Below are 15,781 nucleotides of genomic sequence, written 5' to 3'. Positions count from 1 at the left end.
TCAGAAATCTATTTAAAAGTGGTAATTATATTGTGTATAGTCTGTGGTTGAACTTAATACCTAGAAGATGTTCTTATGCTATAAACAGGAGAACACCCTGGGAGAGGCTGAGTTTGACAAAAGGTCTTACTTGCTCCCAGAATAGATAATAAAAAGGCTTTGGAAAAATCAGCTGGTGGCTCTATAATTAAACTCAGTACAACACCAAAGCCTTCTGGAGTGCCAGGAAGTCTGGAAGCAGGATAGTCACCTGCAGGGATGGCTAAATAAATTGCACGCAAGTGGAGGCGGAAAGATTAGAGTAGCTGGGTTCGGAGTATCAGAGGAAAGAAGACAGGTGCTTATCTATGGCTTTGGATTATGTGGGCTGCTTCTGTTCCTGCTGATCCATTTATCTTCAGTTATGCCAAGCTACCACCTGGCTCTTGAAAGGACAGGAACATTTGGAAATTTAAAAGCAGGCATCAGAGTGAAAGAGAAAGGCTTTCTGAAAACAAGAGCCCATTGCAAGGCTACCACTTGGCTGGCCACCCCATAGATCTTGTCCCCAGACCCCTGCTGGTTAGGGTGTCCTGTGCTAAACACCAGCAGCACTGCTGAATAAATGTTTTTCTCAATTTTCTCCACCTGTCCTTGCACAATGTCTGACTGGCGCTCTAAAAACATGCCTAGGCAGGTCAATCAGGCCAACCTGAAAGGTCCTTCTGATCCCCAGGGCACTCAACAAGCTTCTCCGTGTCTGCTCGGCGGCCCTCCACAATGAAATTCTAATCTTCAAGAGAACTGTTGCTTCAGACACACCCTGTGACAGCTACCTTTTTATTTTTCTTAAAGGATTTATTTATTTGAGAGAGAGAATGCATGAGTGGTGGTGAGGGGCAGAAGGAGAGGGAGAAGCAGACTTCCTGCTGAGCAGGGCACCTGTCACAGGGCTCAGTCCCAGGAGGCTGAGATCATGACCTGAGCTAAAGGCAGATGTTCACCCAGCTGAGCTACCCACATGCTCTGACAGCTACCTTTTTAGATAGCATTTCAGTATGTCTCAGCGTTGCCCTGCAACACAGTAACCAAGAGCCAAGAAAAGGGAGATACAGAAGAGCTCCCCACAAGACCTCATCCATGGTGACAGGCCTCCACTTGCAAATCAAGCCAGTGACGGCCATGGGAGAGGCACAACAGGAGCTGGGAGCCTAGCCAATATGCTCTCCTCTCACCGTATTTGGAATGTTTAAGGTGAACTGATGGGATACTTGGCCCTTCCAGGCTCAGATTTTCAGGGAGCTTAGGGCAGCGTTCTCCATCTGAGAGCACTGGAAGAGTATTACAAAGTGCTTTCTCATGCATAGCATTTGGTCTTTGTGACAATCTCGGCAGGAAGAAATGACTATTCCCTGTTCCCAGAAGTGGGAGCTGAGGCAGTAAGCAGCTGTGACGTGCCCAAGGCCACAGAGCTGGACATGGCAGACCACCTCTGTCCTCTCAACGCCAGTTGCCTCCTGAGAGCATCTCCATGTTCATAAGATGCTCAGATGTTTAGTCCTCCTTTTCATTCAGAAGACATCCCCTGGGTGATAGTCATGTGCCAGGCCCTGTGCCACATGCTGGGGTGCATTGGAGCCCTGCCCTCCCAGAGCTTACTGTGTAGGGTGATGACAAGGTAAACAGACCATTACAGTACTACGGAATAAGATTTAGGCTAGGGTCTGAATGGGATCCCACAAGAAGAGAAGGGGTATCTGACCTAGATGGGAATTTGTGGGTAAGACAGCAGAAAAAGTTTCTCAAAAAAAAAAAAAAAAAAAAAAGACTCCTAGACTAAGTCTTCCTGGCCAAGTAGGAGTGAGGTGCAGGTAGGGCTAGGGGCGGAATGGGACTGATAGGTATCTTAAAGGTTTCGCCTCTATCAGAGGAGCACAGGAAAGTCCCTCGGGGCTCTCAACAAAGGGATGCACAGCTGACTTGAGTTTGAGATGGCTCATACAGGTAATGCGAGAACAGGTCTGGAGGAGCGAGACTGAGATAGTGGATGGTCAAAAGGCTCAGTGGGCAGCCAAGGAGGGATGATGCTGGCCTGGCGGGGGGGGGGTGACAGCAGTGGGCTCAAGTGCAGTGAGCTGATTCAAGGTATAAGTAGAGGAAAATCCACATTCTGACCCACTAAAAAAAGCAAAAACACCCAGTGTTCCCAGGCTTCCATCCTCCCCCACATACCAGCAATTGGGTAGGTTGAGGGTTATGCTCCCTTGGATATTAGCTCCAAATTGCAGATACCCCAGACAGCCCAGACTGATGTAGAGGGCAGTGATGATGGCCATTCCCACGTACAGGATGAGTGGAAATTTCTGGGGATCCTTCATTTTGTTTTCAAGGGGAAGAACCTATGAGAGAAGTGAGAGAAGAGAAAACACAGGAAAAAGTAACATTAATGGCCAAAATAAATTATAATCTCCTCAGAAAAAGAATGCTTTATCCTCAGGATTCCCCAAAAGCACATCTATCTTTACAAGACATAAATAAAGGCAAGTTATTTCCTCAGAGCTGGAGGATATTCGCTGCTTCCCGTGTGAAAGAGGGAAGTCCTGAGGGCGAGGGCAGGCAGGACTGGGCCCCAGGACTCCTACTCAGGCTGGTGCTCTAAACTCCTCCTCCAGGGTCCCCATGGACTGGGGGTGCTCTCTGCCTCTTGGCACAGCCACACAGCAGCTGCGTCTTGCCCACCCAGCACAATGGAGAACAGACCTTGTCTGAGATCACAGCTCTGCCAACCAGTCCAAAGAATGCAAAACGGAGGTCAGGGGAAACTGCCACTCTAATGCCCAGAGACTGTTTCCATACCTCCAAAAGGACAGATGCCAGCAGTGACATGTTAAACCTCTGAGTCAGAGAAATGGGGGCACTGAGGGTGTCACAAGTTAGAGGATGTAGAGACTTAGGCTCACAAAATGTACAAGAAAATCCACTTTCCAGATTTCTATTCCAAACCACTGACCTTGCTGCCCTCTCCCTCACAGCAGAGGACATTCCAAAGCAAAGCAAAGGACCCTTTGAAGACTCATTCCTTTAGGAACAGGGAACACAGAAGGCGTGACTGACAAGCTTTACAACCTGCTATCAACCGCATCTGGCATGGCTGACAAGGAAAAGCCATGCAGAGCAATGTCTAGCTGCCTCACAAAACATTTTTGATCTTGTCGTGACACTCCTTTTCCTCGCACACCTGCGGCCATGAGGCAGAGTGGGTCTGTGCCAGACGCACCCCGGCAAATGCTGCGGGCCGGCTATAGGGCCGGTGCTGGAGCTCCAGGCCACGGCTCTGCACTTCCAACCGGGCCTCAGCACCGCACCCCCTCCCCAACTCAGGAGTCTCAAGCTACGGTTGAACCACATCCAGTTAGAAACTTTCCTTCCATTACCTTTTATGGAGAGTCTAGAGAGCCAGAGGAAAGGCAGCCCATCTCCACATCTGCCAGGCCTGGGCCAGTGGCACAAACACAGAGAGAGCACAATAAACAAACAGCAAGAAGGAGCCCTTCACTGGAAACACACAACAGCCCTCAAGTCCAAACTAAGAGTCAGAACAGCAGTGTTTTCTCCCTTATAAAAATAGAAAACAGAGAGAAACCTTGAAGTAACAGGTAATGATGGTTATAGAGTGACTCCATTTCTAAGCCTTGGCTGATGAAATGATGCAAAGAACTTCTGCGCTGCACTGTTAGGGGAAAACGACCTCATCAGTACAATTCTTCTTAAGAACCCAGGGTCTCCGGGCAGCTTCCCAATCTTGACTCAATCTCTTCTTTCTAGTCCCACCTACGTGGGGCCTCTTTTTGACTGCTGCAGGATGGGCCATTTCAGGCCTCAACACCCGCAGCAGGGAAACATTTGTGTTTGTGAATCAAGGGGAGACATTCTTCCTGGGCACTAAAAACTCCCAAGAAAGGGCAAAGGGAAATGTGTTAAAACTCAGGACAACTTACACACTCATCACTCAGAAAGCTTCCCCTATGATGTTAGAGACTTAACCCATTCCATCAATACCACCAGGGCAATTTCTTAGTATTTTGACAAAAAAAAAAAAAAAAAAAATGTGTTCAGCTTCTAGGTTTTCTTAAAAGTATACAAAGTGATAGAAAAATTGAAAGAGGATAAAAAGATTCTATGAAAGGAAAATTATCTTCCCTTTTCCTAAGCTCTTGGCCAGCAGAATCAATGATTTTCTTCAAAGAAGACTTCTGGACCTTTACTATGAAAAATATAAATGAAAATCAAATTAGGTACAAATGAGTGGCAGATTCCTCTCCTTAAGGAGAAGAATTGGGTGAAATCACAGCAATGATGGGGGAAGCTAAGCCAGGAGTAAAGGCTAAAGTTATTTATCTACACGCAAAAAAATACGGTACATCAATGTTCCAGGACAGAGAGATAATTTGTGCGTTTACTGATTTAATAAAAAAATCAATAGTATTTTTTTAAAGATTTTATTTATTTATTTGATAGGCAGAGATCACAAGTAGGCAGAGAGGCAGTCAAAGAGAGAGAGATGGAAGCAGGCTCCCTGTTGAGCAGAGAGCCCAACGCAGGGCTCGATCCCAGGACCCTGGGATCATGACCTGAGCCAAAGGCAGAGGCTTTAACCCACTGAGTCACCCAGGTGCCCCCAAATCAACAGTATTACTAATAGAAATAAAAATCACTGAATGCTCACTACATGTCAGGGACTACATGAAGCACTTCATGCGTATCTTATTTAATCCTAACAACTACTAATCATTAAGTTCACTTTTCAGAAGCAAACAATGAAGACTCAGAGAAGTTACATTCTTATAAAGGTCACACAGCTACTCCTTGGCAGAGCCAGGACTCACCCCAACTCAGTCTGACTCTAGACCCTGCACTCCCAATTACCATGTATTACTGCTTATTATATACACAGGGATGGCTATGCAACACAGGGGGTTTGAATGTGAAAGTTCTTAAATCACATACAATTTATTTTCTCAAAAGTTACAGCTAGGAAATTCCTGTGGAATCCCTGAACTGCTGGTCATTAACTGGCCAGTAAGTTTCAGAAGATAATTTCTAATAACATTTCCTCAGCCTTCTGTCAAGCAGACCTCAAGGACACCAAGAGCAACAGGTCATCACAGTGCAACTCTTACCATCCCAATGCCCTCAAATGCAAAAATGGCTGTGCCAAAGAACAGAGGGTAGGTCTTCCAGGGTGCCACCAAGGGAAGGCGGCTGGGGTCTGGGATATTCTGAAAGAGAAAACAAAGTGAAGATTATACACAGATTCGAGATTTGAACTCTAACATCAGAGAGGTCACACCTTTTCCTAAATCCAAGATCCTGTGAAAGGAGAAAGTCTGACATCTGAGAGATGATTTGGGGGACATTTAGCTTTTGCACTTTTTTCCCTTTAGGTTGAGAAAACCCTACCCACTTTGGGGAAAGACTATATAGCCCAGTGTACTATTAAAAATCTCAAATGCTTCAGCTCGCACAAAGTAAGTTACATTCTTTCATTAGGTAATTCAATTCCCAGAAATTTAATCTGAGTAAGAAAAAAAATTAAAGTAGAAAAAAATTAGAGCCAAGTTATTTAATAGTATATAAAAACAACCTAAATATTCCCAAACAAGTGAAATAAGTTAGCTTACTGCACAGCAACCATATCACAGAATATTATGCACTATTTTAAAAGTAAAAATTGAGATAACTAAGAATCAAATGAAAGGCTGCTTATGAAATACTAGAACATTAGCTTTTTAAATGTACATATGTATTATAATACAACTACATAAACACTCTGCACAGATAAAGTTGGAAGGAAAGGTGGAAGATTTTTAAAAGGGCTCTTTTCCTTTTTTTTCTCTGCTTTCTTTCCTTCTTTCCTTCCTTCCTTCTTTCTCTTAATTCTTGTGAATGAGTTTGGACACTTGAAAAAATTTATTAACAAACACATAACAGGAGTACTGGAACATTTAAGGACAAAATAGCAAAAAATAAAAAAGCATTTAAAAATAGAGGCAAATAAAAACAGACAATTGTTAACTGCAGGTACAATGTAAAGATTCACAAGCAAAAAGGTGCACACACGGAATCCTCCCTGGTTCGCACTGAACAACAGCCCTCAGTAATGAGTAGCATCAAAGGAACAGGATTCAGCACGGGACAGAAGCTTCTGTCTTTTCAGAAAGTGGTTTTTTCAACCATGTGCATACACTGCTCATGCTAAAATAAGAATTGATTTGAAAACTGCCTTTACAACATTTTAAAACTGACTTAACTATAGAGGCATTTAGATAAACATGGGGCATGCTCTAACAGTATAACAGAATGATATCAGTGAACAAAAGATCTAATAATAATCTCTGTAATAGGCTTCTCCTTGAAAGTTTTCAAAGCAAGTATACTATAGTCTCCCTAAAATATAAATAATTTTAAAAATCCTTTCCGCACCCCCGAGCCCCTGCTAATAAAGATCTCTTTATAAGAAGTATTTCAATATCTGGAATGAAGACAGACTAAGAAACAGTTTTGCTCTACAATGAGACAAAGAGTGCAATTGCCCTGTAATTATTCCTGAATCACAGGACAACTTAAGTTCTTGGAAACACGAGCAATCTGTTGGTTAGTGGATATTCATACATCAGATCTAGCTGAGGTATCAGAGAGGGAATTTCAGAATCCATGTCTAGGGGTACTGGTGTGACTGAGGCCAGCAGAAGGAATTTACAATTCTACGTACTTAATGAATGCTACTGACTTAAAGCCCAACCCATTAAGTGAAAAAAGTTTAATGTGCGAAGAAACACATTAAAATCAGCTTGCTATCAACATATTGTTCCATCAGTTCTATGATACTATCAGTTTCAGTGATAATAGCTTTTTGAGAAAATGCTGTTAATGTGCATAAGGGTTGCAAGATACACTTCTATTTTGGAAACATTATAACTATGAAAAAACTGCATCTCAGAATTAAGGAGATGCAGTGATAAATACATTTATTGGGAGCCCCCTCTGGATGCCACCTGTCAGTCCCAGTGATGAGGATAAGTGCACAGGTGGGAGGCCTCAGTCAGCTTCCTGGGCTGACGTAAGCAAGAGCAAGAGCACCGGTCACACACATGCTCAGAACTGGGAAAAAATTCAGAAACACCGGACAGTGGGAAAAGATGCCAAGACAAGACAGCAGTAACAACAGCATCAGCACCAAAAGTGACCCAAAGGGAGCATCTTACATAACTACACACCTGCACACCTACACAGCACATCAAAAAGAAGCTGCTCAATGCACAGCCAAACTACCATCTTCCCCAGGTGCCCCCAGAGCAGAGAGCACCATGTGATCTCACACACAGCTCCTGGCTGAGCCCAGAGGCCGGCTTATAATGGATCTCAAGAAATCAGCTGAGCTGCCTCATCTGCTCGTGCCGGTTGCACGACACCCAGACAATGCTCTGAACAGACACTGCCTTCCCCTGGGACTGAGACACTGTTGGAACCCACATTCCTATCCCAGCGCTCTGCTCACAGCAACCACCATGGTCCAACGACCTGCAGTGCTTTCAAACTAAACACAGCACGTGTGTGCGTCTGTGTGAGCCGGGCTCGCTCACTTTAATGTACACTGCGGTGTGTCCCAGGCACTGACTGCGATCTCTAATTACAAAGTTAAATCATGCATTTATCTACCGTTTCTTGTTTACTTAATTTGCCAGAGGTAGAGAAGAAAACCCTCTGGAAATGGTCAGTCATGCGTTCATGGGCCCTCCTTCTATTCCCATTAAAAAAAACAGGTCATAGACAGCAGTTTATTTTGTTTTTAAAAACCAGTTCCGCAGAAGAGTCCGTTATCTGCCACCTATCTGACTTCCTAATACAGGGAAAACCAGTAAATGCACACTGAGTACAGTGTTAATCTAAATTCATTATGTCATATCCTCAGTGCAGGAAGTGCTGTTTTACAACGCACTGTTTTCCTAGAAACCGTGTCAGTGAGTGATCGGGTCACTGTTAAGCAGACCGTGTGAAAATGAGTCAATATTCACCTGTCAGACTGACCGAAATTAAAAAGATTGATACATCTAGGGTTGGCTACTTATGCACTACTGAAGGAAGTCTATATGAAATTGGTAAGTAGCTTTTGGAAAAAGCAACACAGCAATATAAAAATTCAAAAGGGCACATTCTGTAGCAGTTAAACCTCTGAACAAATACCTTGGAGAAGTATTTATACATGTCTACAAAAAGGAAGGCCTAAGAATGCTCACTGTCATAATACTAAAATAACACTAAAAATTATAAATGACCCGACAGTCCAGTGACTGGGGACCAGTTCAGTAAACTGTGGTACATCTATTCTCTGAAATATCATGTAGCAATGAAAAAGAATGAGGTAAAACTACGTGTATTAGTATGGAAAGCTCTGTCAAGGAAACAAAAAAGGCAAGGTAGATGAATACTACATCTAATAATTTTTAAAACTAGGTTAAAAACAAAACAAGACATACTTTTGTTTTATATATTTCTTTACACACTAATATAGTGTATAGATACATCCATAAGACCTAGACAGAGACAGACCAATCACACAGAGTGAGTCCCTGAGAGAAAAAGACTCCAGGGTAGATATGTGGTTTTCAACACTTGTATCGCCTGTATTTTAATGAATATGTACTGATGAGTTCTTTTTTTTTTTTTTTTTAAGATTTTACTTATTTAGGGGTGCCTGAGTGGCTCAGTGGGTTAAGCCTCTGCCTTCGGCTCAGGTCATGATCTCAGGGTCCTGGGATCGAGTCCCACATCAGGCTCTCTGCTCAGCAGGAAGCCTGTTTCCCTCTCTCTCTCTGCCTGTCTCTCTGCCTACTTGTGATCTCTGTCTGTCAAATAAATAAATAAAATCTTTATTAGAAAAGTCGATTTTTGCTTTCACCTTAGTATTTTTCTATTTTCCCATTATACAATGATTCATGTATTAACTACCCATTTGGAAAAAAGTCTAAGCCAGTGATCTTAATGGGGATGATTTTGCACACATACACACACACACACGTACCACTGTCCCCACCCCCCAGCACATTTTTCAGTGTCTGGGGACATTTTTGTTTGTCATAAGTTGGGGCACAGCGGCTACTGGCACCTAGTAGGTAGAAACCAGGAATGCTGCTAAACACCCCGTGTTGCACAGCAGAGCCCCCTCTGTGACAAAAAATTATCTCACCCAAAATGTCGCTAGTGCCAAAGTTGAGAATCCCTAATGTAAATATACCATACATAAGTAACATATCCTTATTTATGTTCCATTTACTTGTTTTGTTTGCTTCTTTGATAATATAATAGGCAGAGGGAGAGCCTTGGGTCTCTTACCTGGACAATGAACTGGTAGAGCATAACCAGGCTAACCAGCATGGTGATGTTGGCCAACAGAGAGAAGATGGACAGGGCTCGGAGGTTCCTGACAAAAACCAGCAGCACCAAGAAGGGCAAGAAGGTGAGCATGTAGAGTCGCGAATCCATGGTGGGCGTCAAAATTACTGTCTCATTGTTATGGCAGTTGTTGGTGGTCCCATTGGCTGCTTCTATCACCTAAATTGAGGGAGAGAAATGCATCAGAAAAGGCCTCTCAAATGGCAAAGGCCAGTGGACCTCCCACCCAAAGGGGCTCCTAATTGAAGGCTCCGTATGTGAACAAGGCCCTACAGAACCATCTTCCAAGATCTTCACAGTTGTCATCAGCAACCCAACTGTCTCAGCTGGTCTGATCATATCTTACCTAAAGACAGGAGGACAGACAAGGTATCCTGAAGTTACTCAGTGCCCTAGGTCTTTAAGTGAAATTAAACAAAAGACACTATTCCATGTAAAATGTTAAAATCTTAATTCTTTTGTTGACCAAAACTGGCTTACAATGAATCCTAAACTAAAACGCCACTCATCTCTTGTCACTTTTTTTTTTTTTTTTAAATCAGAGCCCTACCTGTTTAAAGTTGTCAGCCAGAAAGACAAAGTAGACACAGCAGAATCCCAGCTGCGTGACGATCAGGAAGAAGTCCACAATGTGCCTGCAGATGGGGAAGGGAAGAATACAAAGATCAGGAGGATTAAAAGAAAGATCCCCAGAGAGATAGGTGTTTGAACACTGCTTTTTCCCAGGTCGTCACAGACACTTCCCACCAGGTGAGAAGGATGAGTGCGCCCTGATAAAAGGAGAAATTGTGCTAGCTGCCACCAGTCTGGAGCTGTGCAGGAAGGTGAAGAAGGTCCTATCTGTGTGGTGACTGAGGTCCCTTTCCTGTGTGTTGTATAGAATGCTGCATGAGGCCAGGCAATCCCGAGATCAGAATGGCCAGAGTAGAGCACATACACCAGGACCACAGACCAGTCACTTGACTTCTCTCTCCCCACGGCAGGCCTATGTCACTTCACACCGTTTGTTCTAAAGCTACAGGAGCCCTCAGCATAAAGCCTAGGAAGTAGACCCCTTCGTGATCTCTTTTTATAACTTGGATCCAAGAACCAACCTACTGTCACATAAGTACACAGGAAGAGATGTACCAGAACAGACCACTGGTGGAAGCACTGTTACAACAATAGGTGGTGACAACCTGAAGGGTCATCAAAAGGAAAACGATTAAATGACAGACCCTTCTTAAATGGAGTAGTACACAGCAGGGAAAAAGAATACATTAAACCTATATGTGCTGATACAGATATGTCTAGGGCCTTTAATAGAAAAAAATTTCCAAACAGTATGCAAAAATTTGTGTAAAAAGACATTAAGAACATGTGTATGTTTGTATACATACAGAAAATTCCAGAAGTATACCCATTTAACGAGGACCAGCCTATACTTTCATTTTTCACTTTATGAATGCCTATCTTACTCAAAAAAATTTTTTTTACCATGAACACAAATTAACTTCATTAAAGAAAGGAAGTAAGGGACTAAGGGAGGAAGGAAGAATGAGGGGGAAAGAGAGGTGAGAGTTGGGGAGAAAGAGAGAAAAACAGAGGGGAAGATAAGAGAAAAGAGAAAAATGATGGAAAGGAGGGAGGGATGGAAGAAACAATCAGTCAACAACCAACCAGCCAACCAATGGTGGCCACTTGGCCCTATGGCTTCTCCCAGTCCCAGGGAATGATCCTGCTAAAAGAATTGCAAAGTAAATCTGCATCACAGGTTGATAGTGTGAACTATAAAAGCCTCCCAATGACCGCAAGAAGGAGTTTTCCTGGAGAACAGAGCTTTCATGTAGTTCAATTTAAAAAGAATAGAGGGGTACCTGGTGGCTCAGTCGGTTAGCATCTGACTCTTGATTTCGGCTCAGGTCATGATTTAGGGTTGTAAGATGGAGCCCTGCAATGGGCTCTGTGCTCAGCAGGGAGTCTCCTTGAGATCCTTTCCCTCTGCCCACCCTCATGCACACAAGTGCACTCTCGTTCTACCTCTCTCTCAAATAAATAAATACATTTTAAAAGAAAAGAATTTGGCCCCTGATGATATCCAATTCTCTATCTATACACATATCATTTCTTCAAACAGGAAACAAAAATTAGAATATTTCCCTCTAGGCATACGAAAAGTTGCCATAAGGAGAAATTTCCAACCCACCCCCACCTCTTGAAATATGTCTTTCTTCAATAAATCATTGGTTCTAGCTCAGCTCATCTCTTCCCTGAAGCCTGCCTTCTTCTGCCCAGTGTCCTGTCCTTAAAGCACCCATCCTGTGTACTTCTCATCTGGGACAGGCAACAGTCCTTAAATCTCCTCCCTGTCTGAGCTCCTAGGATACACTTCGAGCTCATGATACTCCCTCCACTGCTCTAGACTATTCCTGATCTCTTGTCCTCAAGCTTCCCACATATCCTTCTCCTTAAAGAGACTACAAGACCCTAGAGGGCCAGGACCACATAATTTGCCCAATATCTAGAATTGTTCTGCAACACTTATAAGACAGTGCTTAAATATCTTTACTGAACAAATGAGTAAATTATAAAATAATCACTGGACATGGACTGCCAAGCTGGAATGGCCAGTTTACCAATGAGGAAACTGAGATCAGAGAAGATAGGGGTCACAAACCCAAGGTCACCAGATGACTGCTGGCAGATCTGAGCTAGAAGCTAAACCCATAGGCCCAATACTCTTTCCACTGCTCACACTATCTGCCACATCTCACTTCCCTGTCTGAAGGCCTCCGCTCTGAGAGTTCACAGCAGCAACAAAAGAGAAAACTGGTTACCTCCCCCAGTGTGCATGGTTCCGGAGCCAGGAGCTGGGGCTGGATTCCAGTCCGTACATCACTGTATCCCCATAGTCCACAAAAGGCTTGTTCAGTCTGGGGTTGGGGAGAGAAAGGGCAGAATGTGTAGGTTTGACAATAAGCGACAGAAAAAAGGTAGATCATCGAGACCTGGGCCAGTACCCCACATGTCACCCTGGAGAACCAATGAGTCCTATATCTAATGCTTTCAAGGACCAGAAAATGTGAAGTCAATAGGCCAGTTAGTATCTTATCATTAACGACCATCTGGTAGAATCATTTCAGTGAGGTAAATATTACACAGTGCATGGAAGGAGAATGTGGTCTCTGTCCACTGGACATAAGTAAATACGACAGATGACAACAAACTGAAAAAGAACACAAAAATAACCAGGGAAAGGGAATGCTGCCATAACTAGCAGCCACCTTCGGCTAGCACAAAATAATTTAGAGTGGTCTGGATTAGTCCTCTCTTTTAGTGATGGTAACAGAACCCAAAAGGGCAACTGGGCAACTCAGGGGGGTCTCACCTGCGGCAGAAATGATGAGCACATTTCACCAGGATACCCATGCAGTGCACAGCTACAAGGCCTATCACCAGCAGGCTGAGGGGACCCATCTGGAGACCAGTGTTGAGGACAAGAAAGAGAGAGACAAGCAGGTAGAATTAGGAGTGAGCCCAGGGGAGGCTGGATTTGGAATGATCAAAACACTACTAAGGTACTCTACAGTGACAGAACTTCTGGCACCACATTAGAGAGAGAAATGTGATCATGGAGATTAGCTTGGTGAGAAGGGCACCATCGGAACCTTAGCCTGCCTGTGAAAGAGCTAACCTCATGGAGAAGAATGGCACAAGATAAGGTTGTTCCAAGACAGCTATAAATCAGCCAAACAGAAGGCTCCTGTGGTCTGGGGAGAAGAGGTGAGGGATGGAGGTAAGAGGCAATTTCTCATTAGAGAAATGCTTCCACATCTCTGAGCTACCTCTAGCTCTAAGAGAAACCAAATGGCTCTAGATTATAGTCTATAGGGGATGAATCATAAAAGAAAAAGTAAAATTCTCAGAGTTAGCCTCCTGGGGTGGGGTTTGGAAGGAATATGTAGAAAACTAATGAACTTCTATTACTAATTCATTAGTTAATATTATTGATAGAAACTCTCTGAGACATTTTAAGTACATCCTTCTCACCACAGAGTAAGCTCCATGAGGGTGAGAACCTTTCTCTTTTTTATTCACCAATAATATTCAGAGCCTAGAACAACATCTAACACACAGAAGCATATTCAATAAATATGTTTAAGTGAATGAACACCTGAATTTTGCTCTCTTCAGCTGAATTAAAAAGGTTTCCATTTTAAAATGTTTTAAATAAAAGATTTAAAAAAACACACACCATCTCCTAAAATTTGTCACGATGCTTCCCTTCGCCAATGCAGACCCTTACCAAGATGCCAGCATTTTTTACGGCCAGAGGCAGTCCCAGGAGTCCTGTGCCGATGTTGCCTTTTAACAGGTGGATCAAAGTCTGGAACCATCTGAAGTGGGAAGAAAGTAGATGAGGGCACGTTAATATTAATGATAGCTAACACTTATTAATCATGTAGCATGTGCTAAGTGCTTTCATGCATTTTCTCATTCAATTTCCACAACAACCCTATGAGATCTGTATTAACTTTATTTTATGGATGAGGAAGATACTTGCTCAAGGCCACACACCTAGTGAAGAGTTTAGCCAGGATTCAAACCCAGGCAGTCTGACCCCTGAGTCCTCTCCTGGCCTCTGTGCTGTATAAGCTCTGTTCCCTGTGGCATCTCCAAGCACCCCAGCTCTCTTGGAGATTAGACCAGAGGGACACCAGGGCTCTCTGTAGGCACCGTATCCTTTCCTAGCAGCCCTGGCCTACATTTCACCAGAGCTGTCCATTGTAAAGACTCCGATTCAACATTGCAACCGAGGATGACAAGCATAAGTGTGAAGGACAGACACTGATGTGAGAGAAGGATGAGGGAAATAAAAAATAGGAGCCCAGAACCCATCACAGAAAATGTTATGCAAAGTAAACAGATCAAAAGGAATATGATACCATAACTGGCCAGTCCCTGGTGTACTTTGTATTTAAAAAAAGCCAAAGGCCACAGTCCTAGGACTGGAGAAGCCTTCTTCAAATGCCACCTCACTTATCCTTCTGCCTTGAGGACAGATTTTCCCCTCACCTGTTATACAGACTGTCTACCTCAAGCTGTAATTATAATTTTTTTGTAATCATTAATTTTTTCACTCAGCAAATACTACTTGTTATATGTAAAACACCGTGTTAATATAGTGGTAGAAGTAAGTAAGAATCAGATATGGACCTTGGTCTCTAGAAATCAATAATGTCCCAATGAAAATAGGGCAGATACATTAATAACCACCCAGACGGTAAGTTATCTTCTTAAGAAGTGTCCAGGAACAGTGCTCACGGAGGGGGAGGCAGTTGAGGGTTCACAGAGGGGAGACCTGAGCCGAGCCCAGCAGGACAGGCAGAGCTTGCCAGTGTGCCCATAAAAAAGAAAGGTCTGGGAATACAAGCCCAGAGAGAGACTCAGGGCACCAATGCAAAGGAGTATGTTGTTTTGTGGCCACCTGGGTGAGGTGATGTGAGCAATCTGTAGAGAATGGGAACTCCTCAAAGGACTGACCCCAGAGAAGTGTCCCCCTGTGCTGGACTTTCTATCCTGATGCTTCCAGGATAAAAAACAGGTCAATACACCATTACTTTGCCCTCAATCACAGATTCACTCAAGATTTGGTCGCTGGCACTGTCTGGAAATTTTTTTGCACAAACACCCTAAATCCCTCCTAAATGATGTTTCCATGTATTTCTTCACATCTGCAATTCAGTAGAAACTGAAAGCAAATAACATGTGTTAACTCATAAAGACCATAATAAATATGACCTATCTATATTCTCTGAAATGGAATCTTACTTTCAGTAATCTTTCTCCTACCTCCAGGAAGAAAACTTCTTGACCTTCCTACTGTCCCAAAGTTTTTCAAAGATCAAGAAAATGCCTTTGAATCTAAATGAGAACAGGCTGAGCGCTCTCCTGGACTCTCCTGAGGAAACAGCTTAAGGACAGCAAGGGGAGAAGGGTGAGGTGACTCCTTCATTATCAGCAGCCAGTGACCAAGAGATTACAGGCAGAATGATGAGCCACACAAATGTCTATCTTAGCAAATGTTTAATCCACTCCAGGCAAAGGTAAGCATTGTAGCAAAATTCACCTGCTTACCAGAGGCCTCCCTAAAATGTCTCTGAGCCGGGTTTTGTAGGGGATCAGGTCCCCTTTTAGTCCTGGCTCTGACAGTTAACTCCATATGACAATTCCCTTCCCTCGGCTGGAACTTTGTCTAAGCTGTAGAGTGAGGGGGAATGGATAGGACAGCATACTTGCCAATGTTTCTTCAGCTCAAAAACACCAGGATTCTAGGCAACTGGCCAACATTATTCTTTTCCATCAGTGG

At 43.4% G+C, this 15,781-nt stretch overlaps 1 protein-coding gene across 2 annotated transcripts in view; it reads right to left on the bottom strand.

The window, feature by feature from the left end:
- SLC36A1 (solute carrier family 36 member 1) overlaps nt 1-15,781 on the bottom strand; it is a 46,143-nt gene that overhangs the window by 14,831 nt on the left and 15,531 nt on the right. For both annotated transcript variants that reach the window (XM_004737784.3, XM_013049336.2), the window contains 7 exons: nt 13,718-13,808; nt 12,800-12,888; nt 12,249-12,344; nt 9,983-10,067; nt 9,373-9,591; nt 5,160-5,258; nt 2,212-2,378 (listed from right to left, as the gene is read on the bottom strand). In XM_004737784.3, coding sequence (XP_004737841.3) covers nt 2,212-2,378; nt 5,160-5,258; nt 9,373-9,591; nt 9,983-10,067; nt 12,249-12,344; nt 12,800-12,888; nt 13,718-13,808 — 846 coding nt within the window. The remainder of the gene's footprint in view (nt 1-2,211; nt 2,379-5,159; nt 5,259-9,372; nt 9,592-9,982; nt 10,068-12,248; nt 12,345-12,799; nt 12,889-13,717; nt 13,809-15,781) is intronic.

Source organism: Mustela putorius, unplaced genomic scaffold, assembly GCF_011764305.1.
Source record: "Mustela putorius furo isolate JIRA1106 unplaced genomic scaffold, ASM1176430v1.1 tig00000407_pilon_pilon_pilon, whole genome shotgun sequence".
Classification (NCBI taxonomy): domain Eukaryota; kingdom Metazoa; phylum Chordata; class Mammalia; order Carnivora; family Mustelidae; genus Mustela; species Mustela putorius.
Note: the sequence above shows the minus strand (reverse complement) of the source record. Positions and strands in the feature narration are given on the sequence as shown.